Below are 27,074 nucleotides of genomic sequence, written 5' to 3'. Positions count from 1 at the left end.
CAGTCGAGTTGAGGAGTTGAAGGGGAGGGTTGGATCATTGAGTCCACCTCGCTGTGCAATCTATATTGACAAAAGAGGCCACGTTTTTTACCACAGGGACCTGCTTCTTCCCCCACGGAGTTTGTTCCAACGCTCTGCTGGCTGCATTGAGCAGAGGACACGCGTTTAATCCGTCTGGACTGGGGAGAGTTGTTGAATAGCAATACATCCGTGAGAGGAGAGAGAGAGAGAGAGAGAGAGAGGGGACGGGGCTAGCAGCAGCAGTAGCAGGCTAGCCGTCTTTAGCTAAAGGGGGTTTGTATTTAGTAGGTCGTTGTTATCTTCAACGGGAGATCCACCGAATCATAACAGATGAGAGAGCGAAAACAAACTCAGGCCCCCAGAAAGTCCAGTCGAGAATTCTAGAGCGTTTGTTTGTGGAAGAGGAATCCATTGTTGGGTCCCGAACCGAGCCGAAGGAAGGCGCTTCTTTGTTGTTATAATTTGAAGAAGGGAAAAAAACACACACACACCGAAGCTAGCTTTTGTTGTCCTTTTTTGTATAAGCAGAAGATTGGTGGTTTTCATTCCACGAATCGTCGTGGAATATGGCTCACCATGGACATCACGTAGCCAGCTCACAAAAAGCACTGATGCTGGAGATGAAAAGTCTCCAAGACGAGCCAGTTGAAGGCTTCAAAATAACTTTGGTGGGCGATTCGGACATGTACAACTGGGAAGTGGCGATATACGGACCCCCGAGCACACACTACGAAGGTGGTTATTTTAAGGTGAGTTGCTGCCAAATGTTTCGTTTTATTTGGCTAATGGACATGAAGTGATTTGCTTGTGAATATGTGTGTATAATAAACCGTTCAAATTAAACTGACACCCCCCCCCTCCCGGGTGTGTAACTACTTGTGTTTTTTGTGGTCGTGTGTTCCTCATTTTCAGATTGTGTGGCGTTTGATACCATTTGTTTTATACCCCTTTCTGGCTTTCTTTGTTCAACTTTTCCTTATCCTTAATCGACTCCACCACCACGACGTCATAGTGATCCTAAGTTAACAGTTGTTAACTTATTTGCCAAGGAGGAGTCGTCTTTCTTTGTTGATGATCTAGCTGTTTATTACTAGTGAGGAGGTCCTGTTGGGCACGACACCCGTCCCCAGCACCGCAGAGCTATTATTAGTCATCATCCACATGGTCACACTTTTGACACTGTGATACTTTTTTGTAGCCCTCCAAGCAGAACCCAAATGCTACTGAAGTTTCTGACATTTGTTCGACCCAGTGCATTGGGTCCTGTTCCTCGTCGTCCATGCCACCTGATTAAAACATTTATTGGCTGTGTTTACATGTTAAAACGCCTCCCCGCGCTCTTTGACGATATTCTTCAGTATGAGGCTTTCTGAATATGTAAAGTATAAGTACACATACATACCTTTGCGAATATCTCCTGTGGCGCGGAAGCCGTTAAGTATTTTTAATATATGTTTGCCCGATTTGGAAGCTTGGATTCTTCTTGTTTATTGACACCTCATTGTACCGCCTATCTGGCTAGCTAGTGGCGCTATAGCTATGACACAGCAGATCAGAGGCAGGGACGTAGCCTCACAAGCCAACCGCACACCGGGAGGCGGTACAATAAACGGTAAACAAACAAGAAGAAATAAAGCGACCAAATCGGTCAAACAAAGATTAAAAATACTTAACGGCTTCCGCGCCACAGGAGATATTCGCACCGGGATGTATAGCTACTTAAAGTTACCGAATTCAGAATAACTCAAGGAAAATAATGGCGTCACATGCCGCGGGGCCTATTTTAGAGAGAATCGCCACATCCGCATTTAGGAATTTCCATACGAAAATACACTAGCGAGCAGGGACCCAACGTAAAACTAAACAAAATATCAAAAAAGTTTTACGTAGGGTCCCGAAAGGGGCTAACTTTTTTGGTGCCTTCGTGATCAAACAATGGCTTGTTTCCATAATAACGGCTCTGTGTTAAGCCAAGCCCATATAACTCACCCTTTTCCTCGTGTGTGTGTGTGTGTGTGTGTGTGTGTGTGTGTGTGTGTGTGTGTGTGCTGTATCAAAGTTTTTTTGTTATACAGCCGTTTTCACAGATCGTTTGAGTATTGGCCTTTTGTCAACAAAGCAATGCTTCTATTCTACCGTCACTCATCCTGGGAAGTGTAGCCTAGACTTTGATTCAATAGTGTTCAACACCAACCACCCCATGTGTAAAATCAAGGGAACATGTCGCAACATGTTGCTGTACAGGTTTTCACTTTTCAGGTCCTAAACTTGCATTGTTTGTCCCATTAGGAGGAGGCCCGTTTTCTATTTGTGTAACTTTACCCAGCAAGAGAAGGCAATTCCTCGTTGAAATGGGGACCTTCTTCATTTCGATTTAGTAATCTTCCTCTTTTACAGGACGATACATAAGCCAGTTATTAATATTTAAATGACTGACCCATATCAGTCATTTAAAGACCATACATTAATAATGGAGGGGGGTGACCCACCCAAACACAATTTATTCTCACATTTAACATGGTTTACTTAAAGCTCTCTTATTTTCAAATTATTAGTTTTTGGCTGTATATATATTTGTTGCCTATATATTGTTCGAGTTGATTAACTCTGCTTTTCCCCCTATATGTATCCCAAACGTTTGACGATGGCTTTCCATATAACAGCATAATGTTCTTGTGAAAGAAGCAGATTGTGGCTAGGTTATAGCCAGCTTATCATAACCGCACCGTTCTTTGAGCCGTGCCTCAGTTCGGCCGCTCTGTGCTTTAAGATTACGGTCCCTTGAGGACCCGGTTTGGCTCGGTTGTCAGTTGTGTAAAGTAACTAAGTACATTTACTTAAGTACTTTAGTACAATTTTGAGGAATTTACTTTTGAGTATTTCCACTTTACAATACTTTTACTTCTGCTCCACTACATCTCGGATCCAAGTATTGTACTATTGCTCCACTACATTAATTTGAAATCTTTTAGTTACTTTGTAGTTTTAGATTTAAAAACATACAATACATGAACCACTTCAGCCTCATTTACATTTCGGCCATTTGAAAATGGCTTATTGTGAGCTTGTAGATCTGCTATTTTCAAAAGATTTGTATACACTTGAAATACTTTACTCAAGTCAATCTTTTTTTCCAGACTTTTACTTGTAACAGTATTTCTACATTGCAGTATTGATACTTTTGAGTACTTTTTCCACCACTGGTGATGCTGAGCACAAGTTTAACTAGGCCCCGGCCAGGCCAGCATTATGGTTGCTGACTGCACACTGTTTGTGTGGGAGCCGTGTACGAGATTCCATTGTTGGTCCACTGGAATGCGCAGCTTGGCTGTGAAATGCACCGCTTCGTTGTGAGTCATTGTTCCTCCCTGCTCACTCTCCAACCAACAAACCAGTTTACCATGTCATGGCTGAAAAAGATCCTCCCCGTTCTCAACAGGTTGATTAACAAAAAAACAAAACGGGTTGACTCTGCGTGCAACTGCCTGGTTTGTTCATCACAATTGGGCCGTCAGTCAGACTGTGATGTCACGTGTAACCTGGCTGAGTCAGGCGTTTTTCTTAAAATGGGTGTTGGTCATAAAGATTGTTACACAAGAGCAGATTCATTTAGTGAACAGTAGACAAAACAACCGTTAGTCACCACCTGTCTTTAGGCTATAGTGTAGTGTACAGTAGCAACAACAAAGTACCTGCCATACTACTGTGTTGTATCAACCAAGTAGTTACTAGTGGGAAGTAAGCGCAAAAAGGAATTTCACCCACTTTTTACTTGGTGTGGCAATAAAGATTCTGATTCTAGCCGTGCCTGAGGATGTGAATTATAAGGGCAGGGACTGCCACGAACCTCTGCTAAATCATATTTTGTATACTTTTCTCTCATCTAGAGAGAGATCTTATGGATTCTCTGTTAACTCCAGTGGGTATGATGATGTTTAACTTGCTCTCAAAGGAGCAAGTTAGCTTGACGAGACTACTTACTCAGTCGCTTTGTCAGTTTGTCCACCAGCGATGCGCGTACACACAGCCATGTAATTTAGCTTCTCAATATTTGATCAATGGCCAGAATGAATATTGTTGTATTATTTTGTAGTCTTCTCAGGAAATACAAAACCTATCTAGATACATGATGGGCTTTAGCACCGTTCAGGGACGAAGCCTTTGATTTGACACGGCTCTGTGCTGTAAATGGAGGTATTGTTTTGCCTCACAGCGCTGTCGTGAAATGAATGAGCGAGGCTGTTGTCAGCTGTTGTGTTGAAAAGTAAAGACATGGAATCCTCAGATCAGTCTCCCAGGGCAGGTTATAGTGAATACTAAAGTAGAATTGGCTGCAATTAATAATGTAACAAACTGAATCATCATCCGATTCATGTTGCGTTTAGATTGTCTTGGGAAACTTTGACAGAAAAAGACTCGCTCACAGTATAAAAAATAGAAGTAAAACTCCTTTGACTGAGACTTTAGAAAACATGTTTTCTTTTCTTTTATCATGCTCATAAAGTGCTCTGTGCTCAAAGTGCAATTAAAAAGCAAACGTTTCGTTCCTAAGACCTTCGTCAGTGCTATATCGTTTAGATTGTCACAAGGGTGCACTGATGTAGTATCATTGTTAATGTCGTTAAAAAATATTTGTACCAGTTAATCTTTACACCCATAAAAAGCAAGGACCTACTTCCTACTAGGTCTTTTTAGGATGTGTTTGCTCAAGGCCAAGTGCATCCTCTCTGGTAGTCTGGTCCAGAGTACTCTAGTGCCAAGCAAGGGAGATGGAATATGGCAGTTGTGCCAGCATATCCCTTAGTTCAGACGGCTGGAGAAAGGGACTGAGTCTCTGTTGCCTCTCCATCATTCTCCAGACCATGTCATCCGCCTCCAGGCACACTGGTAACACTCGCACTGCAAACTGACCAGTGCAAGTGTTGAAAACTTTGGCTAGCCGTCTAGAATGAGGCATCCGAGTCTGACCTCGAAGGAGTCCAATGAGTCAACTTGTTGTCATATATATATATATATATATATATATATATACACACACTACACTACTTTCTTATATAGAGAAAGTTCAACACACTTTTTTGGTAAAACGTTGTTGCAATCTGCATATGACATTGTAACTTATATACAGCCTGTCTTGTGTAGCCTTTCATTTGTCTCTCTCCCTCCACCTCAAGGGAGTTTCACCAATTTGAAGGATGAAAAGAAGCTGTTTTGTGTCTGTTGCATCATGATTCCACTCATGATTCCGCTATTTTGTTCGCTCTATTTTTCCAGGAGTCTGGGGGAGTCACAGTCCAAATTAGCCCCCAACCAGCCTTTTTAAAGTTCATCTAGCATGTTTTAGAACCATCTTGTTAATATTCTGCAGGCTATGTTTTGTAGGGCTTGTTCACGGGTTGTCACCGTTTCACTGTATTTCAGGGTCATCGTGGTTTGGTTCAGTTTATTTTTGGGGGTGGCGACATGTCTCTTTGGGGGCAGGAAGATCTATGTTTGATTTGTATATTTTATTTCATATACAAATCTTAACCTTCTCGGCTAAACGTGTCCACTTGCAATGTCCTGCAGCACTTCAACCAACAGTAGATCAGACCCACATTGGGGAATATATATATATAAATATATTTTATACATATATTTTTCTTATTTACCCTGTCTCTGACACAGATGTATACAATTTAGGGACGCTCCAATCGGGTTTTTTTTTGGGACCGATCACCTATTGTTTTTCTCATGATCGGCCGATAGATGCGACACCGTTCTGTCTGTGGGGAGGAAGTGGAGAATGTTTAGGCCACAGAGATGAAAAATGATATTATACTATATAGTATATATCTGATTGACTTTATACAACTTAAATGGTCTAAGACGGTTTCTCCAGATAGGGTAAATCACAGATCGAGTCATTTGGAGTGAATGTCGGCAGATCACCGATCGGTGACCGATTTGATTGGAGCATCTTTAATACAATATCTGTTGTGTGTGGTTTACTGCCTCATGCAATAATACAAACTTGTGTCTGTATTAATATCTACCTGGTTGGACGACCTTTAGGCAACCCTGGGTCGGTGTCCCTAAATGAATATTGTATAAGCGATTACTTGGCCTACTTGCTAAAGTGATGCTTTGCTGGGACACAGTGGAGCCCTCTACGGTTTTGCATTGGTTTACAGAGGCTCACGAGGGACGGCCGGCAGAAATAGCTTCATCCTGCCCCTTATAGTGTTCACGACACCTTGCACCAGACCAGAACGGCGAAAGAAATCCACACCACCACGTCCAACCGCAGTGCACTGCACATGCACTACACAGTGAGGTCATCTGCATTGCTCTTGTGCGGCGTGCGGGCAGATTTCTGGTTGCTGCTGTGCTGGGTGACGTAAGGCTGAAACTATGCTGTGTGTGTGTGTGGGGTAAGGGCTCTGTTGTGACAGAAAGCCTGCGTTCTTTTCTTTGGAATCGCCATGGCAGAGACTAGACTCCAGTAGGTTTTGTTGTGTTTGTGATGGGGCCGTGTCAGCAGCGCAGCTGTGTCACACAATGTCATGATGATGAGGGTATGCATGGAGAGCGGGCGCACGAGGAAAGGGCTCATTGTATCGGTTTGTACTTCCAAAAGGGATAGAGACAGAGCCTCGCTGCGTCGCATGCCAGCTCAGAGGTATTTTGTTACCGCAGGCGAACTGAACTATAAGCTGGCTTTTAACCCATTTTGACCTGAGATCAGATTCTAAAAATGTCTGTTTCCATGTCGGTCGTTCTTCGATTTTTCAAAAATAGCAGACCTACAAGCTCGTAGCTCGCCACTCGGTGGCGCGCTATGAGCTTGTAGATCTGCTATTTTTGAATAGCTAAAACATAAACATAACACCAAAAGGGGTTCCTGCCCAAAATGGGTAGTAATGATTCACTCCAGTGTTCCATATAATTGGCACGAGGCATTTCTGAAACCGAAATATCCCAACAAACCGATGACATCCATCCAGGTCTTTTGTTTTCATATCGCAGCCCCGGCATGTTTTGCATTTTAAGCCAGTACCTTCATCATCATCATTATCTCTTTTAGAGATGGACTTGGATTTGGGCCCAGACCAATGGCTGTTTTTATATCTTCTCTGACTTAGGCTAGTTGACAGGCACTACGCCTAAAGCTGAATTCCAGACCAATACCCCAAATCTCTGCCACTCACTCGCACTCGGCCACTCCAGCATGACGGCGTAATTGGTGTCACCTGCTGAAATATTTGACAATCGTGTAGACGTCACATAATGTCTGTGTTCGAACGTGAATCATTGCAATTTTGTTTATTAACAGAGTTAAACCTATAGCAGTATTTAGGCCACATATTTAAAAGCCTACCATGCACGTTTACGTGAAGTTGACAAGATGGTCACATATTTCGGCAATGTCACCAACACCGCCACAGTGAGTGAGTGAGCGAGGGGCTGAGAGTTTTGGGTAGTGGAATTTGGCTTAACCCATTCTGGGCGGGAACCCGTTTTGGTGTTGGCACTATGTTATGCTTTAGCTATTGAAAAATAGCAGATCTACAAGCTCATAGCTCAGAGCTTGTAGGTCTGCTATTATTTTAAAATCGAAGAACCACCGACATAGAAACATAGCTTTTTCAGAAAACTTTCAGGATGTAGAAGACATTTTTAGAATCTGATCTCAGGTCAGAAGAGAGGGAGTGCGTGTGCATTTGTTTGTATTTGAGCACCAGGGGGGGCATGTAGGAGGTCCCTCAGGGCCGTATAGTGTAAATGAGGGCCCCATGCAGCCCTTGGCTGCTGCACAGCAAGGGTCAGAGCTGGTTTGGTCCTGGCCCGGCCTGCGCTGCCGGAGTCATGTTTCTCCTCCTCATGGCCGTGTCGCTAAAAAGAAACCGGAGCTGGGTAGAGGGAAGAGAGAGAGGGAGGTGATACAGAAAGAAAGCTGGACCATTCCTGTCCCTGGTGCGGGTCTCGTGAAAGGGGAGCTGCCTGTGAGCCTAGGAGGTGACCACCAGGCAGCGGGCCTCTCCAAGCATCAAGAGATGGTCTTTCTTACCATTTAGGCCTGACCTCAAAATTTAAAAAAGAATCTTCTATATCCTCCAGTTTTCTGAAAAAAATATTTTCACGATTTTTCAAAAATAGCAGACCTACAAGCTCGTAGCGCGCCGCGCTATGAGCTTGTAGATCTGCTATTTTTTTACATGTTTAAAACACCAAAAGGGGTTCCCGCCCCAAAATGGGTTAATGGGTCATGTACTCTTGGTGTGTATTGTCCTTGTATGGCTAACTAATGTGGTAGTCGACCCACTAAAAGGCTACGGTTAAATCATTTAGCTGCTGGCAGCAGGTACTGTAGCCTTCAGGTGGCCCATATGGGCTCCTGTTTCTGTAGCGTCGGGTGGCTTGATGATGCACAAGTACGTACATCCCCCAGCCATGCATGTACATACCGGTAATCGCACCCCCTGGCCTGGACATGACGACACTCCTATGCAGGGACTTACGTACGCCCTTATAGCTGAGACTCGAGGCCATCTGGGACTCTGGGTAAAGAGAGAGCCCACGGCTTTGTGCCCTGGCCGTTGTGTCAAAGTGTCCCTCCCTGAGCAAGACGATTGGCATATAGGGCGGATTATGGTCTCAAAGAACACTTTCCCAACCTGGACGAAGGCTATTCTTTTTTGCATTCTTGTTACTGAGAAGCGTACATATGAATTGATTTGCATAGGGCCTAAATGGAAACAAGACTCTGTTGCTCCACTCACTCCAGCTCCACTCTGCTACATGACAGTATGCTGTGATTCAGATTACTGCCACCTGCTGGTTCCCATCATGCAGGACAGCTGCAGAACATATTGTGTGCAAGTCAAGTCAGCCATCGGTGGTCAGTCTTTTGTGGTGTGTTCCAGTGTCACTTTGACCTGGCAAAGACGTGAGGCAAAGCGATTCTGATGATCAGTCGCTGTTATGTAAGTCGGCTTGATGTGACAGGGCCTTTTCACGGCAATAGATGTAATACTATTCATTGTCCCATCATAGCAAACTCTTGAGATCTGAGACCCTGATTAACCCATTTTGACCTGGGAACGATTCTATAAATGTCTTCTGAATCCTGACAGTTTTCTGAAAAAGCTATGTTTCTATGTCAGTGGTTCTTTGATTTTTCAAAAATAGCAGACCTACAAGCTTGTAGTGCGCCACTCGGTGATATGGCCTGTTCCTCCATTTTCTTTTAGTTTGCCTTGTAGGTGGTTGTTGTACTGTTGCGTAACTTGAAAAATGACCATAAAAGCCAACATGAAAAATAATCGTGTGTGTGTGTGTGTGTGTGTGTGTGTGTGTGTGTGTGAGACACTGCTGTTCTTGAAGTCTTGCAACTCATTCAATTTGCACAGGAGAGGAGATTGATGAGATGATGGAAAGGGATATAATTGAGCAATCGGGGACAAGGAGAATTAGGTTGTGATTTATTTGTTCGGGGTTTCGTGATTGCTGCCTGTGACCCAGTTTACCTTTCCTTCCCATCATTCTCCACTTCTGTTTCTCCTCACTCACTGTCTTTGACGGCTCTCCCCCATCGCTCTCTCTCCCCTTTCCATGTCTGTGTCTCTCTCTCTGTGATACTGTATCTCGATCTCTCTTTCAGATGTAGTTAGCATGGGAAGACCTTAGGTTACACAATCCAGGCAGGGATGTCCAAAACTATGGAATGCACTTCCCCATTACACTCCCAATCTTCCGCCGTAGTCTGAAAACCCACCTTTTTCAGACTCATCATGGCCTGTAGCACTTGCCCTAGCCCCTTAGATAACACTAGTAGACCTATATGTATACTTGGATAGCATTTTATACAGACCTATAGCATGTTACGTAGACGGCACTAGAATTGCATTTTATGTAGTCATAGCACTTTATAGTACATATGTATAGTTTATATATATATATAGTACTCTACTGTTACGTTCTTAGCTTACGCATGTTTCATGATAACTACTTTTTATGTATGTGTTGTGCGATACATGCTTTTTTAAATTATTGCTTAATGTAAATCGCTCTGGATTAAGAGCGTCTGCTAAATGCCTTAATTGTATCCCTTCACAGGCTGCTATACACAATATCCTCTGTGAGGAAAAGTGACCCGTCCACCTCACCTCTGAGCTTGTAGATCTTCTATTTGCAAATGGCTGAAGTGGTGAATGTATGGTTCTCTGAGCTTGTAGATCTTCTATTTGCAAATGGCTGAAGTGGTGAATGTATGGTTTGTCATTATAATCAAAATCTACAATGTAACTAAAGTTTTAAAATAAATGTAGTTGTGTAAAAAGTTCCCCTCTGAGATGTAGTGGAGTGGCAGTAAAAACAATTGATATTGGAAGTACATAGTACCTCAAAGTACAGTACTTAAGGTAAATGTACTTGGTTACTTTCCACCCCTGCACGTTGGAACAACCATGCTGAGGCTAGCACATTCTGACAGCCGTGGCCTGATCCTGTTTTTCCTGCACCAGCTTGAGAGACGTGAAACACACACACACACACACACACACACACACACACACACACAGTGTCTCACACACACGCACACACTGTTTCTCACACACCACACACAGTGTCACACACACACACACACACACCACACACCATGTCACACACACCTCACACACACACACACACACACACACCACATACACACAACACACAAACACTGACTCACGCGTTACACGGTTGATATTCCTAAAGCAACTCCTCCCTCCCACTCCTCCCAGTATCTGTTGCTGCTTGATGTCGGCATGTTGTTGCCGGTTTATGTCCACAGGGCACACCAGAGAAAACCCCCTTCTGTGTGTGTGTGTGTGTGTGTATGTGTTACACCACTGCCTGGTTCTCAAACAGTGGGTCGGGACCCATTTGTGGGTCGTGGACACATTTCTGTGGGTCCCGTTATTTTCCGTTTCCCACGTATTTGTTTTTAATTATTTTACTGCGAAGTACGCACCCCCCCAGCTATGGGACGTTATTTGACAAGTACGTATATACGTACCACCCCCTGCATCGCTCCAAACATGTCTAAACATTTCTGGCGACAGGTAAACAGGTGTGCGCTAATGCTAATGATAGCCAATCATCTACATTAAGCTCACAAACCCATAGTCATACAATTAGTTTGGGTCCCGGGGGAGACATAAACCTTCTCTTGAGTCCTGGCCTAAAATGTTTGGGAACCGCTATGCTACACACATGCATGAGCACATACTTAGCTTGTGTTGGTGATGTTGTTGCCTTGCCTATTGTCTTCAGAGTGGTGATGAGACTGGGGATCCTCATGGCAGGAGGTAAATATTTATAACTTGTACCTCATGTTCAGTATTGGCCCTAGGGAGCTATACTATTGAGAGGTGAACTAATCTTGGACTGTCTTCAAAGACTATGCTGCTACGTCACATTTTGTTTTCATGCCCTCTCCTCCTTTTCCACTGTCAGACTCATAGCGTCTGCCTTCAGGGCGGCAGCGCGGTCACACCTCACTGCCTCTCTCTTTCTACCTCCCCTCCCTCCATCGATCTCAGTGGAACTTAGCCTAGGGGCTCGGTGTCAGTTGTGCGGGTATAGACCAGGGTTTCAGCCTTCCTCCTGCGGCCATGGAAGGTTTCTCCTCCCGGCCGGTATTGCACAGTCCTCCCTGCCAGCCATGTGAGCTGTCCGTTTTGAAATGGATTCTCATTCTCTCCCTCGATGGACAATAAACCTTCGTATTCTATTATATGAGTGAATGCCATGCGAGGCCGTTCTTCTGTCTCCTGCCTATAGAGATGGGAATTGATAGGTTTTTATTTACCCTTTCTGCTGTTAGCAGTCAAATTCATTTTTCCATTTCCTTATTGAATCGGGTGGGTGGTAGTGGTACAGCCACACCGGTTTTCACCAATTTGATTGTCGCAGAGTCTGAACACTGTCACAGAAACATAAAAAAAAAAGTAAAACACATGCATATCTCTGCCATTTTGTAGGCAGTGGCACGTTACAAATCTACGACAAATGGTCCTTCCATATCTTTTTGTTCATCAGTAAACGCAGCGATGTCATTATTTTGCAAGGTGCATTGCATTTACTGTCCGAAATTATATTGCTGACATTAATGAAGCGTAGATTGTCCGTCAGTTAAATATTCCGATTACCATAACGATTCCAGTTCTCGATTTCCATCCCTACTCCTGCCCCTGGGAGTTGTGCACCTCAGTTTATACCCAATATTGATGTAGTTAAATCACTGATTTGTATCTATATATATATATATATATATAAAATATATAGTTGGTCCTGTTAGCCTTTCTTGTTTCACCTTCTCTCTTTCCTGGTTCCCTAATTCCCTTTATCTTCCCTTCCCCTGGTTCCCTTATCTTATCTAGAAACGGAAGATAAGGTGGGCCATGAAAGTTACAAAAACTAGCAGTTGTTTATGAAGTTTGTCATTTAAACGTGGTGTATTTATACTCGCTCAGAAATCAACACACCACTGACCTGTTAGCAGTTCTTGTGTGTCCATCCAGCTTGTGTCTGTCAGGTCTGAGGAAGGGCTTTGGCCCGAAACGTTACCACCTTTTTTAAAGTAAAGAATTATCGGGAGCTGAAATTGGTGTGCAGGCTTATTTTATTCTTACTCTATGACTGTCTTTGCTCCGGCACCCATGCCTATGTAGGTAATTGGATGTGCGTGTCTTTCAGCTGTTTGTTCGGCCACTTTTGCTACTTCTGTTTCGTGTGTGTGTGTGTGTGTGTGTGTGTGTGTGTGTGTGTGCTCATAGCGCGCCACCGAGTGGCGTGCTACAAGCTTGTAGGTCTTTTTCAGAGTGAACATTTTTAACTAAAATATTGGCTTCTGCGGGGGTCCCTGGAACTACATATTTTGAGATGGGGGTCCGTGTCCCAATAGAGATAATTCTGGGGGTCCTTGACATGAAAAAGGTTGAGCCCCACTGACATAGAAACATGGGTTTTTCAGAAAAATTAGGAAGACATTTTTTTTAATCGACTTCAGTCCAAAATGGGTTAAGCGGCATGGTGAAAACTAATACTGTTGCCTTCTTCCAGGCATCCATCCATGGTGGTGCTGGGGCCTGTAATAAGGCACTTGCTTTAAAAAAAAGCATTTGCTCACCTTTCAAGGCATGGATATCCCAGTGAGTGGCTGGCCTGCTGTCTGGGTGTTTCCACTGGCCTTTTGTTATCACCGACTCCCCTGATTGCGTTCAAAGTGGTGATACACACCAGGAACTTATTAAGGTTCTCTGAAAGGACTGAAAATCAATTTTTGACCCTGGAATCTGGCTTTTGTATGGGCTGGAGTGTTGCCCATCTTCAAAGAGTTTCCTGGCAACAAGATGTTCTTCAGTGATTTACTATAACATCATTCATTGGGCCCCAAAACGTTGCCCCGTATATGAGTCTTATTTGCTCCTTCACTGGCCTGTTGCCACTGGTGGTTTTCAGTTTTTCACTGGCACCATTTACAACCCCCTGACGAATTAAACACTATTAGGATGGAAAATGGTTACATGGAACTTGTCTCTTTCTTACCATTGGATCCCCATTAGCTGATTCCATAGCAACCAGCTAGTCTTCCTGGGGTCCACATAAGAATAAACATTCCAGTACACATACAATTACAAATACACATTTGTTATAAAGTCAGTGTTCAACTTGCATTCGGATAAAAGAAAAATAAAAATTGCTAAGATTACAAGTGAGAGCGGGAAAACAAAAAACAACGCAACACTTCACTGTATCAAATGGAAGTTTAGATGCTTTTTAAACGTTAATTTACTGTAAATGCAACTGTAAATGCCGTAGGTCCACAGACTCCACACACATGCATGCATTGCACACTGTACAAGCATGCAGAAAATGAAAACACAAAAAAGTGAAACCTGGAGATTGTTGTATTGGTGACGAAATGAGTTTTCTACAAATGCATTTCGCAACACTTTCACAACGCTATTCACAACTTCTTGACAGTATACGGCAGTGGCTCATGGGGTAGAGCAGCTGTACGATACCCGGCTCCCCCAGAGTTGGTGTCGAAGTGTCCTTGGGCAAGATGCTGCCTTGCATAGTTTCCTCGGTGTGTGTGTGTGTGTGTGTGAGAGAATGGGTGGGGGTGGGTGGGTGGGTGAATGTAATGCACAATCTATGTAAAGCGCTTTGGATAAAATGCACCATTTGGTACCATTTTGGTGCTTATTTGGGACAAAAGGTTCAGGTGGGAGTTGTTCCTGCAGGCCAGGGGGCCCTCTAGTCTCTCTTTTGTTTGGCTGCTGAAGTGTGACTTCAGTGACTTGTTTGTTTGCATCTGCGCCAACCTGTAATTCGCGCAATGTTGACTTGACCCCTATGACCTCTAAAGGACGCCAGCTCTCTGCGTTGGCCGCTTTTCTTTGTACAAGCACAGCATTGCATTCTGTTGGGGTTCTGTCACCGTTTTCCACCCTGCCCATCGAGCCTGGCCTGCCCTGCACAGCACACACACACAGTGGGGAGTCGGGACCATGTGGTTATGATTCCAGACTCTCTAATGCCAAGTACGATACTGTACAGAAACTAATTCAGTGACGCTAACACTGAGACTGAGTTACACTGTGCAAATTCACACTAGATGTGCATGACTAACACATTTAGGCCTGAAATAAATAAAAAGTCTTCTGAAAGAATATATATTCAAAGATTTGTGCCACATTTTCACGGTTTTTCAAAAATAGCAGACCTACAAGCTCGTAGCGCGCCACTCGGTGGCGCGCTATGAGCTTGTAGATCTGCTATTTTTCAATAGCTAAATAATGCTTAGTTAAAACACAAACGGGTTCCCGTCCAGAATGGACTGTCACAATTATTACATATCGCGAGTGGCCAATCGCAATGATTTGAGATAATCGCAATTGTTTTTGCATAATCGTTTCCATGTTGAAAAATATCAATTTTTCAAAAATAGAAATAGCAGCAAGTTAGCAACTATAGCAGCTATTTTAGCTAAATTATTAAATGTATCAGTGACTTGAACTTTGTATATTTATGTGATTTTTGTCCCGTGCAATTTGTGATTACGAAGCCTTACATTTTGACTGCTACTACATGACTACTGTGTGAAGTCAAAGTAAGGAAATTATTAAGGGATCATAAATAATGCAAACATAGCATGGCTTTACGTTATGGCAGGCATCATAGCATACTCTAGATTAAAATGCAGCAGCACATGGATAAATCTGATGTATATGTTGGATGACAAGCCCTCTTGGTGGAAAATCTGGAAAATCCACTCCGACATCCTATCGCCAGTCCACTCCAGTGCCCCCTCTTTCCCCATCGCCCACACAGCCCGTCACAGACATTTGGCACAGTGTGGGGAGCACCAGCTGACCGTGCCGAATCAGCAAGTGTGTGTGTGTGTGGGGGGGTGGGGGGGTTATATCGGCAGGGGGGCTGCATGCTGTGAGTGACGTATTAATATGTGAGTAAATGTGTATTCGGTTTAGTTTCTATGGGTACAACACACCCCCCCCCCCTCCTCCTCCTCCTCCTCCTCACTGGATTGCCCTGTGGAATGGGAGGAGTGTCTTTCTTTCTGTACACACACGCTCTTCTGACAATAGGATTTATAAACCTGACATTTGAGTCTCCGTGCACGCACGCACACCACAGTCAGTGTGTGTGTGTGTGTGTGTGTGTGTGTGTGTGTGTGTGTGTGTGTGTATCACATAGATTGTCTTGTGTTGCAGTGACAGCTGGAGCAGACAACCCCCGGCCCTGCAATAGAATAGATAAAGGAAAGTGCCAACTGATCAGTGCATCAAATCACTATATATATAAATTAGTTCAAAGTAAATGCCTATTATACACACAAGAAACAACCATACATCCTCTGTTATTGCACAAGCCCTTGTTGCACTTTAAAAATGTATTGCAGTTTTAGAAGCATTGCGTGTGAACGGGATACCGCTGTGGGACATAAACAGTTTTTGAGTTTGTCCTTTGATTTGATTTCTCTGCACCGTCGCTACCTGATGGTAACAGTTCCAACAGTGAGTGACCAGGGTGGGAAGTCTGTCCTTTTTTCTTTAGACCGCAGAAACTGTGTAGCTCAGGGGTGGGCAACTGGCGGCCCCGGGGGGCCACATGCGGCCCCCACCTTCACTCAATGCGGCCCGCTTGTTAATATCAGAATACTGATATAGTATTGATTTCAGCTGTTACAATTCCAAACCCACTTCAATTACTTCATGACTAGTATTAAAATGTTATTATCTTTGTGTGACCAATGTAACTATAACTAAATGCATTTGAAATTCAATAAAGAGGTTCCAATATAGCAAAAATAGCTGATCTACAAGCTCAAAACGCGTTGCATTGCGATGCGTTTTGAGCTTGTAGATCGGCAATTTTTTGCTACGACAGTAATATGCACTGTGGCCCTCTGGAGTGAGTGTGTAAATATATTGGCCATCGTCAAAGTTGCCCAAACCCTGGTGTAGATCTTTCCAGTGTGGGGGGGAGAGGCCAACGATCTTTACCCAGTCCGCTCTAGGCTGCTGGTTTCACACTAAGCTCCACACACTGCAGAGCAGCTGAAAACCAAACAGGCCTGTACTTACAGACAGTATTACATTACACTGTCATTATCTCAGTACCCCCCCCCCCCCCCCATCCCCCCATTAATCCACAAACACTATTACTAGGTTTCTTTGCAATCGGCATTAAACTCAAATCAGCAGGATAGCGTAGGGCCTTTCATTCACTAAGATGCTCGTCAATCACCACCGTGCCGTAAAATGTAGGTCTTTTGTTTAAGAAGTGCATTCATGGGGACTCCTCTCTCTGCTAGGCAGCTGCTCTCTATCTCCTATCTCTGTGTCTGTGGTAGTGCACTGTACTGGATTCAATTACCCCGGGACCCTGTCCGTGCTTGCGAGCAGGGCACATTTACCATGGTGGATTTGATACACGCACAGCAAGACGTCACTGGGGAAAAGCATGTGGTGTTTTTTTTTCTTTTTTTTCCTTCTTTTTGCTAAGCCCAATTAGAACCTCTTTGATGTTTCTTTTCGTTCGGTTCCGTTAGTTTCGATATTTTAGTACAGCACCGTTGATACTTTGTTTTCTTTTTTTTGCTTTTGGTTCCTTTATTTCTATGTGACATTTATTTTAAATATTAATAAGGTGGGGCATAATGAGCTTCGGCTTCACCTTTTTCGGTCGGTTGTAACTCTGTAACGTTTATTCTGTGTATGTTCAACTGCTTTGTTAAATCATGACCGAGAACTGAGACCAAGAAATTAACCAACTAAAAATTTACTTATTTTATCATTATGAACCTCAGGATTACTGACTTTAAGAAAGAACACCACACCTGTGTGAAGTGTGCTCTTATCATCATCATACATCATCACAATTTGCGTCCTCACTTTTGTCTTCAATGTTTGTGTTTGCACAAACACTTAAAACGGGCCATTCACAGTGATGTAAATGGGGTTTCAATGTAATGATGCAGGGATGGTCTTTTGGATGAGTCCCACTTCAGCAACGTTAAGAGTCATATTTTGTCATTTTTACAAATTGCAGCATTTAACTACCATTTCGTTTTATATGGTTATAATGTGGTTATATTCATGTAGAAAACAGGAGAAGAAATTATTATAACTTCATTGTCGATAGCATTTAATGTTTGCGTTCTAAATGTTTGTGATTACACATACCCTCAAAGCTGGACATAGGAGTGGCTTACGCCCCTCCAAAAAAAGTGTACTAAGCAGTTTGAGTGAGTAGTGACTATTTGACAGAAGGTGAAATAGGATACAGTTCTAGCAGTCCTTGTTCCAGTGCCACGTCCGTCTCTGCCTCTTCTCTTGCATCACTAATGGGCATTTCCCCTATCCTCTCTCTCTCTCTCTCTCTCTCTCGTCCTATCTGCCTCCATCTCTCTCTCTCTCTCTCGTAGGCTCGGATGAAGTTCCCCATCGACTATCCTTACTCACCTCCCACCTTCCGCTTCCTCACCAAGATGTGGCACCCCAACATCTACGAGGTAATTGAATTTCTAAATGTTTGATCTCAAGATGCCCCCTCTCGAGGCCTTGGGACAAAATGGCCTGATAAGTATAACTCTAAGGCAAGCCTTCGAGTTAGACTCTAGGGGGTATGGATCCAATACACACAGCAAGATGTCTATAAAGGCCTGATGATTATACTATACGTCGCTTCGTAGCTGCGACTGTCGCAAGGCGATGGATCGCCTCACACGACGTTTCCCTCAAAAGGAGCATTTATTTTCTGCAGTCAGTCACCATAGTTGTATGCGCATGAAGTGCGTCATAAAAGCTGAGAGGACGCCATGTCTGCGTGGCCATGATGACTGCCCTCCATGGTATATAAAGTGATGTCTAGTATGATATGATGTATCATTTATTTGTTGTGTGTCATATCGGCCCTGTGGAATCTTTGTTTACGAAGTCTAAACGCCAAGAGAGAGAGAGAGAGAGGACTACATATTTTCAGATGGGGGTCGACAGCCATTTTTGAGGGTCCTTGACATGAAAATGCTTGAGAACCACTGACATGGAAACATGAGTTTTTCAGAAAACTGTCAGGATTTAGAAGGCATTTGTAGAAATGTAGTAAATGAGTTAAATATTATATGTCATGTCAGTGGACTACTCTCATTCAACAGCACCAGTTGAGGGGGGGGGGGGGGTGTGTGTGTGTGTGTGAGAGAGAGATATAACATTTATTTTTAAAATTCCATCTGTTCAATGCAAAATACACTTCAATCGTGTGCCAATTAATCGCCCAGTAAAATGTCATGATGGTGACCGTTGTGTATTGATGTGGATCAGCCTACTTGCTATGAATGTCTACTGACAGGCGCTGTGTGTGTGTGTGTGTGTGTGTGTGTGTGTGTGTACACCAGAACGGGGATGTGTGCATCTCCATCCTCCATCCCCCAGTAGACGACCCACAGAGTGGCGAGCTGCCTTCAGAGAGATGGAACCCCACACAGAACGTCAGGTACACGGAAGGAACTTATTGACTCCATAGAATAACATTTCTCTAAATTGGTGCATTTTATATAGCGCTTTTATCCAAAGCGCTATAATTCACACACACCGATGGCGGAGGAAACCATGCAAGGGCACCAACCTCCACATCGGGAGCAATTAGGGGTTCAGCGTCTTGCTCAAGGACACTTCGACACGGAGCCCGGGATCGAACTGGGAACCATGCAGTTCCCAGAAGTCCGCTCTACCGGCCACTCTACCCCTGAGCCACTGCCTCCGGTTCTGGCCACTTCCTGTTCTGACCTGGGACTGGGATGTGTCTCTAGGCTAGGGTGTGTCACAGCCAATCATTTGCCAGTCTTTTGGCAATCCCTTTATCAAGTTCCCACTTAAAATTGTGACCCCAAAGCAGACGGGGGTCATCTCCAAGTTTATCAAAAGCATTTCTTTCAAATGTACTATGTTTATACACAGGGCCTATGATTTCCCTATGTGATTATATTGTCTTGATGATATCCACATTATGGACCTTGGGATTTGTTCAATGATCACTGACTGACTGACTGACCTTTCTGTCAGACTGGCCTCTAAAACGGTGCATATTAAATGTGCACCGTTTACACTGCAGCACTTTAGAGATGGTAAAAGTGTTACCATCTCTAAAGTGCTGCAGTGTAAACGCAGCAAACAGTCAAACATGTTGTATTATTCATATGCCTTATTTCAAACACGCTTGTGTGCAGACATTTAGTCAAACCCCTAAGCGCTCCCATTGTGTGTGTGTGTGTGTCTCTCTCTCTCTCTCTCTCTCCCTTCTTTATGGAAACACTAACCTCGCGTCACCAGGCTTTCCACCTCGAAGGAAAGCCTGGTCTTTGTTACAAAGTTGCCATGTGATCCGGTCGGGAGCGGGCGATATCGTTACGTCATGTTGTAGTCATTGTTTTGTATAGTCATCAGGCCGGGAACCGTCAATCTGGAACTTCCTTTCCCTCAAACCGGAAGAATAACAATAAAAGCGAGCCTCGTTCTCTCGCAGCCTGCGGCTTTTATTGGGGAAGAATTGGTTTCGAGGGAAAGGAAGTTCCAGATGAATGGTTCCGGCCTGATTACTACAAACCAATGACTACAACCTGACGTAGCGATATCATCTGATCATCATAAACCCGAAAAGGAATGCTGCCCAGGCTATGCAAACACAGTTTCATGCACAAACACAAATGGTACATTTTCACTCCCTTATAGCTGTATAAAATTGCATCCACGGTGTAACAGGTGGTTAATTAAGGCGCCTACCACGTAGGCTTTGATGCCTGATAGTGTGAGTCCTCGGTTTGATTCCTGGGCCCGGCGGACCTTTGCTACATGTCACTCCCCCCTCTCTCTCTCTCCCTCTTTCCTTTTCTGTTTAGACTTTAAATAAATAAATCAATATAGAACGTATAACACGACAGCATCAAATATCCATAACGGTGCAGTATAACGTACAGTATAGGAGCACTAGCTGGTGGCCTGTTGAATTGTCCTCGACAAAGCTTTGCTCTTGGAGCAAAGATTACAAATCAATTAGGCACATTAGAGACGACAGAAGTTTCTGGGGCTTAAGGGCTCACCTACTGTAGCCCGCAATCCGCATCTGTCTTTGTTTTCCTTTTGGAAATTGATTGAAAGTTGTATTAACAGTTCGAGGAAAGCACAGTACAATACAAGGTCTGCCAAGAGGATAAACTAGGCATGTAACGATACACTCTACTCACGATACGATACGTATCACGATAATGAGGTTCACGATACGATTGTTCACGATATTTTCAACACAATTATCGATATACGATATATCGTTACATCATCCTAATAAACCCAGAAAAGCACTAAGACTTGTTTGCGTTGAGGTCCTCCATTTCTGTTTATCTCTCTCTTTCCCCGATGTCTTTTTCCCCCACTGTCGGTCCCATCTCGTCATACCCTGTTGTGTAGCTTTTCCTTTCTCGCCTCTCAACACACCAAACTTTTGTCGTCCAGATTACTACAGACTAAGTCGTATGTAGTCGGATGGGAGATCAGTCTGTTGAAAGTTGCTGATGTTGCACCTCTCTCCACGCTGCATCCACAGACTGCTACTATGGTGCTTAAAATAGCCCATGGCTTGAGGTTGCTTCATAACAACAAGCACAGGAACATGTGCATGCTTAAATCATCTGAGAGATTATAAAGATGACCACCGCAACAGCAGGGTGGGGGCCACAAGGTTATCTGGATTTAGACTGAACGTTTTGCTCCGGAATTAGGGATGCTAGTTCAATGGTGGTATTGAGTTCACGAGTTCACAATACAGCCTCTATCTGGGAACTCTCAGCGTTTGATGTTGAAACTGACCCGTGCCCGGGTGGAACCAATCGAACGGCAGCTACGGGCGGGACGTTGGCGAGACCGGGTGTGGCGGCATCGAGAAGCGCCTGTTGGAATTTTTTTCCCCAGCGACTTAAAATGGGAAAGCAAGCGAAGACAATGGCCTACATGTCCGACTCGATAGTGAGTTATTTTTTTTAAATAAAGTGTTAAACCCAATGCTTAACACTTTTTTCAGTTTGCGGCGTTGGTGTTTACTTTCCTGCCGACGCAGCTACTGTACGAGAAGGACACGGAGTCAGGTTAATGCTAGTTGTTGACGTGTTATTTAATCTGTCCCCCCCCCCCCCCCCCAACCAGGACCATCCTGCTGAGTGTCATCTCCCTGCTCAACGAGCCCAACACCTTCTCCCCGGCCAACGTGGACGCCTCCGTCATGTACCGCAAGTGGAGGGACAGCAAGGGCAAGGACCGAGAATACGCAGAGATCATTAAGTAGGATTTTAACTTCTTTACTGTTCAGCATGGCAGCATGACGTTGGCTGCGTTTACGCTTTAATACATTACGCGTCGCTTCTTTGTGAGATTTTGAAAGAATGTGAAAGAGTGTGAAGGCTCATACATACTCCAGTTTTAGGTGATCACCTTTTCACCCATCACCTTCATAACGAGTCGAGGCCATCATACTCGCGGTGATGTCCTTAAGCACTGACACCGCCTCCCTCTGAATCGAATGCAAAAAACCCCGTGCCTGCAAAACCACCCACTCGACATCTAGACCAATCAGTGAACGGGGTGATAGCGCCAGAGTGAAAGGACTTGTCTGATAGTAAAAACAGAGATGTGTCTGTGTCCGCGGTGATGGCTGATCATCACCGCGACTGACTATGTAATGTTGTAGTTTTCCAACCCTTTACAAACTACACCACGGTGATAAGCTATCACCTAAAATTGGAGTATGTATGAGCCTTAAGTGGGTTTTATAAATATTAAACGAAATAAAATGATTAAAACGAGTGTATGGCTAAATAATAACTTCACTGGAACCAATGGAGGTTCGTAACAGTCTCTCTCTCTCTCTCTCTCTCCTCCGTCGTCAGGAAACAGGTGCACGCCACCAAGGCAGAGGCGGAGCGCGACGGCGTCAAGGTGCCCACCACGCTGGCGGAGTACTGTGTGGTGACGCGCGCCCCGCCCACCGATGACGGCTCCAACCTCTTCTATGACGACTACTACGACGACGAGGACCTCGAGGACGACGAGGACGACCACGACTGTTGCTACGACGACGACGACGACTCGGGCACCGAGGACTCCTGACCTCGCCCCCCTCCTTCCTTCCTAGCCCCCGGTTACACTCTCTCCCCCCCCCACCCACCCACAACCACCCCCGTTCCCCTTTTCCGTCGTCACAAACTGAACTTTTAATCTCTGGCTTTGCCCTCGCCCCCCCTCCCCCCCGGTCCTCTTCCTATAGAGCATAGCAGTGGGCGTGTTTTTCTGGACCCACTGAAAAATCGTCCATTATTTATTTTTTTACCATAGAGATTTACAAAAATATTTATATCAATTATTTTGAGCCTATATAATCAAGCCATCCTGGTGAGAAAATGAAAAACGCTAAACAAAGAATATTTATTAAATGTAGTTTATCAAATATAATTAAATATTCATTTTTTTTGTTCACAGAATCAAAGGTTTTTATCATGGTCATGATTCAGCAGGATCTTGGATGGTGGGATTCTTGGGTTTAGAATGATTGCTATAAATCCTTTTTGTGAATCTCTATGGGGGGAAAAAATATTTTGGAAATGAGTTTTCAGTGGGTCGAGAAAACCACGGCCACTTCTATGCTCTATAGCACATGTCCCCAACACCCCCCCGCCCCCGCCCCCTCCCCCTCCCCCCCGGTGCAGACTCGGAGACCTGCACGCTAAAACAGACACGACACAAACAAACATGCAGAATGCATTAGAGAACAGGAAGCTATACAAAGGCTTTTTTTCATTTTATTTTTTTTGCTTTTCATGTGTTTTTCTTTTGTCTTTAGAGTAGAGGTTTCCACACACGATCACTGCCCAGCGCACAGGGTTTTCTTTTAGTGTAAAAGGTCATGCAGAGTTTTTTTTTTATTATTACATTTTTTTTTCTACTCGTTTGTTTGCACCACTGTTAAAGAACTGGATGGAATTAACTGAACCAATCTTGTTCTTTAAGACTGTTTTTCTTTCTTTCTTTCTTTTCCCTATTGACTAAGAATTTATCAAGACTATCTCGTTGCTGACTTCCTCTAGGGGAAACTCAGACGTTCCTTGATAACATCAACATGATGGAGGTATACGTAACAAGTGGAATTCCGAGCTAACGAGCAGTGTGAAAGGAAGAATTTAATTTAGAATAATGAGAAGCAAGCTGTTAAGCGGTGTTGTATACACAGTAAGACCCTTGGTGTTAATCTATATCCTCTTGTAACTCAGACTATACCAAATGGATCCTTACATTGGTTACATCATGTGTTGTACACTCAGATTTGAACTCACACTGAGGACTTTACTGTGTATGTGTTGGAGGGCCTGACTCGCCTGTATGAGCTTTGTTCACAGCCCGAGCCCTGTGTGTGTGTGTGTGTGACCTCGTCTTTTCAACCGCCATTTCAGATGCCCTGCTGCGTTTCACCTTTGACCTTCCCGAAAATACATGGCTGGTGCTGCTTTGAAGTGTTCCATGTCAAAGAAAACAAATCGGTTCACTCCCTTGTGCCTTCCCTCACTACCTTTTCCTAGATCTGAATTGCTATGTATAACAAACCACATTCATGTCTGTCTGGGTCCTTCATCTAGTCAACCAAATGGACACAGTGAAATCCTCAGTTCATTCATTTAAAGAAAATCCCTCATTTAACCCCGAGACTTATCGGTGCAAATATATAAGTTGCAAACTGAGGACTTAACTGTGTACCAGCCTGAGGGAAATATTTAGGCTCAATAAGGCAGAACTCTCACAGCTCTCTCCTGGATTGAGTATACAAACTCTTATCAGTGTTTTGATCAACTCCTGTCATATCCTGAATTATGTAAACAAGGTCTGTAAGATAAAAACGCCTTTTGCTAGCAAAAGCATTCATCATATCGCTTGAAACGGGTATTCCCGTCCTGTCCTTACTGCCACTCTGCCTTGTCCATAAAGCCTAATTCATAGTTTGTCGTACGGCCTCGTCGCTAGCCTGGAAATAACGGATTCTCACGTCGATAATGCAAGCACGCCATGTCACCTTTTTTTCCATTTTAAAATCTGTTTTTGGCAAGCCACGCTGTTGTAAAGTTTGGAGTATAAATTAGGCTTTAGATCCCTGAATTAATTTACAAATGAGTGTGTCATGACTTGTGAAATCCGATGTACTGTATTTGAGACCTATGCAGTCAGTTCTCGAGTGTATTTAAATATGTTTAATATGCAGTGCTCTTTGGGCAGTGGTCAGTTTTTCACGCTCTTCAACTCGAGCTCCTCCAGCCCACCTTCGGAGCTCGTCTTTTTTGAGTGGCGCTCAAGTCGATTCCTCTTCTCGGAACTGACCGTGGTCAGACGTGGCCTCTCTTGCTGAGGCCACATGGTTCTGGTTACGGACTGTATACTCCAACACAATGCTGCTCATTCTGCCGCTTCGCAGCTTCCATCTGACAGAGCTGAAGTTTGAGCCTGTCAAGGTTGTTGCTGGATAGGAAGAAAATGTCCCCTCATCGTCACACGACACTTGACTACCGGCATGGAGTAGCACAAGCCAGTCCTAACTCGACGTCCAGTGTGAATTTTGCAGCCTAAAGGTCATTAGGTGACCTAACCAGTAACCACCACGGTGGTTAGTAAAAACAGCCCCGCCTCCCTCTGGGCGCTGCGGGGTGGAACTGACGGTGGTTGGTAATCTGTGGTGGTCACCGTATCGCCAAAACCCAGAGTATGCATGGGCCCTCCCTAACGGCACACCTAATACTTTGAGCTGCAGTGAGGCTCTTGGATTAACGAATATCCTTGAATCTGCGATAACGAGATGAGATAAGACGAGGCTCGTTAGGAGGAGGTGCTTTTTGTGAGTCGTGTCGGTGTTTGTATTCATACACAGGGATTGGCACTTTATTCTAAGCGGGGTCCCTCAGGGTTCTGTGAGGGGGGTGTTCCAAATGCACCCTTAAAGATCTGTAACTCTTGAGAGTGTCTGAGATGTACACTCGGCGTGTACCTGTTGTAGGCCACAGTAGAGCCGGGTGTGTCCACAGAATAGAGATTTCACCAGCCTTCTCAGTGAGAAGACGCCCCCTACTGTTGCGTCTGTGTGAAGGCCCTCTGGCACTTGTTCTGTCGTCACTCGGCAACCATCTTGAATTATCTGAATCCTTGAGGACTCCCTTGTTGCGTCATGAGAGTTCGGGCGGTAATGTGATTCATTGTGGAGGGTGCTGTTGACTTAATGGGGTTTTGTATATTTCATCAATATAGGCTCGTTTGGAGCCTATAAGTCAAGTGGCAACACCCTTGGGGTTATTGTTGCCTTCACGCAGGCCACAGAGTTGCACACCTAAAACACATACAGCCATTCGACAGTTTTCAGTCGTTCTCCTGCATTATTTTGAAATTTTCCTCTTTTCGGTAGCGTGTGAGTATTATTCACTGAGTAAGACGCCCATTTAAGTAGACGAAGTGTGAAAGCATGGATAATGGGGTTGGCCTTTAGCATGGACAGCAGTTCTGTACTAGCATGCTATAATAATGACACACTATGGTTTTAGATCTGGTAAAAAGGTTTATGACGCGGTCCAGAGATGACCACGTCTGGATTATACTCGTGTTTTCTAAAATCAAAACAAAGAAAAAGAAACGTTGTGAATGGGCTCTTGGCATGCCCTCCCCCTCTTTTTGGTTCCTTTAATTATTTTTGATATAATGCTTTTATTTTTATTTCAAAACTGGGGCATGAACCACAATGTTTTATTTTTATTCTATGTTATTAAGTGCGTTAATTTAATTAACAGGTTATTCATTGTTATGGAAGACTATAAATATGTGAACTGTTGTGACGGGAAAGGTTGTGTAACTTAAGCATTCACCTGCTCTTTGAATGTTCTTTGACAAATATTCAATTGTCCAGGAGTTGACTAATGTATGTAACATCACTGTCCAGCTGAATGACCCTCCCCATGCATCACTGTCCAGGTGAAGGGGATTTATCTTTTTGTCAAACTACTGTTGATTTTAAACATGCGCACCCGCCCTGTTCACTGAGCTCCTCCCACCCGCCCTGTTCGTTGAGCTCTGACTGGCCAGGCATCACTGGAGGGAGTCGCCAGCTTTAACTAAGAGATACCAGACAACACCTCAGGGAAAAACCAAGCGAAACAAATCGCAAGCTTTTTTTCCCCCAACTGAGTGACCCTGACAAACCTGAGGCCGTGCGTATAGCCTATACCACATCTCTTCTCCACCCCATGGTGAACTGATGTTCTCCCGATGAGCTCGTCCCCTCCAAATGCTCACCTTCTCGCTTCAAAAAGACTGTTTACAATCTCTACCTTGATATGCACATGTCGATATTTTGACGATCACTTGATGTGTTTTTTTTTTCCTATGGTTTGTAAATCTATTTAAAACCTAAAAAAAATAAAGATCTTTATTAGA

At 44.0% G+C, this 27,074-nt stretch overlaps 1 protein-coding gene across 1 annotated transcript; it reads left to right on the top strand.

The window, feature by feature from the left end:
• Positions 1 to 27,074, top strand: LOC310860686 (ubiquitin-conjugating enzyme E2 R2-like). Its single transcript, XM_083767778.1, has 5 exons — positions 1 to 770; positions 18,002 to 18,088; positions 18,971 to 19,068; positions 21,768 to 21,902; positions 22,508 to 27,074. The coding sequence occupies exons 1-5, from the start codon at positions 588 to 590 to the stop codon at positions 22,725 to 22,727; spliced, it is 723 nt and encodes a 240-aa protein (XP_083623904.1). The 5' UTR covers positions 1 to 587; the 3' UTR covers positions 22,728 to 27,074.

This window comes from Protomyctophum parallelum (assembly GCF_964188405.1).
Source record: "Protomyctophum parallelum genome assembly, chromosome: 6".
Classification (NCBI taxonomy): domain Eukaryota; kingdom Metazoa; phylum Chordata; class Actinopteri; order Myctophiformes; family Myctophidae; genus Protomyctophum; species Protomyctophum parallelum.
This window is presented reverse-complemented; position numbering and strand designations above follow the sequence as displayed.

Coding starts and splice junctions, on each gene's coding strand:
- LOC310860686 (XM_083767778.1), top strand. CDS start 588: ATGGCTCACCATGGACATCACGTAGCCAGCTCACAAAAAGCACTGATG. Junction 771..18,001: donor ACGAAGGTGGTTATTTTAAG/GTGAGTTGCTGC, acceptor TCTCTCTCGTAG/GCTCGGATGAAGTTCCCCAT. Junction 21,903..22,507: donor GAATACGCAGAGATCATTAA/GTAGGATTTTAA, acceptor CTCCGTCGTCAG/GAAACAGGTGCACGCCACCA.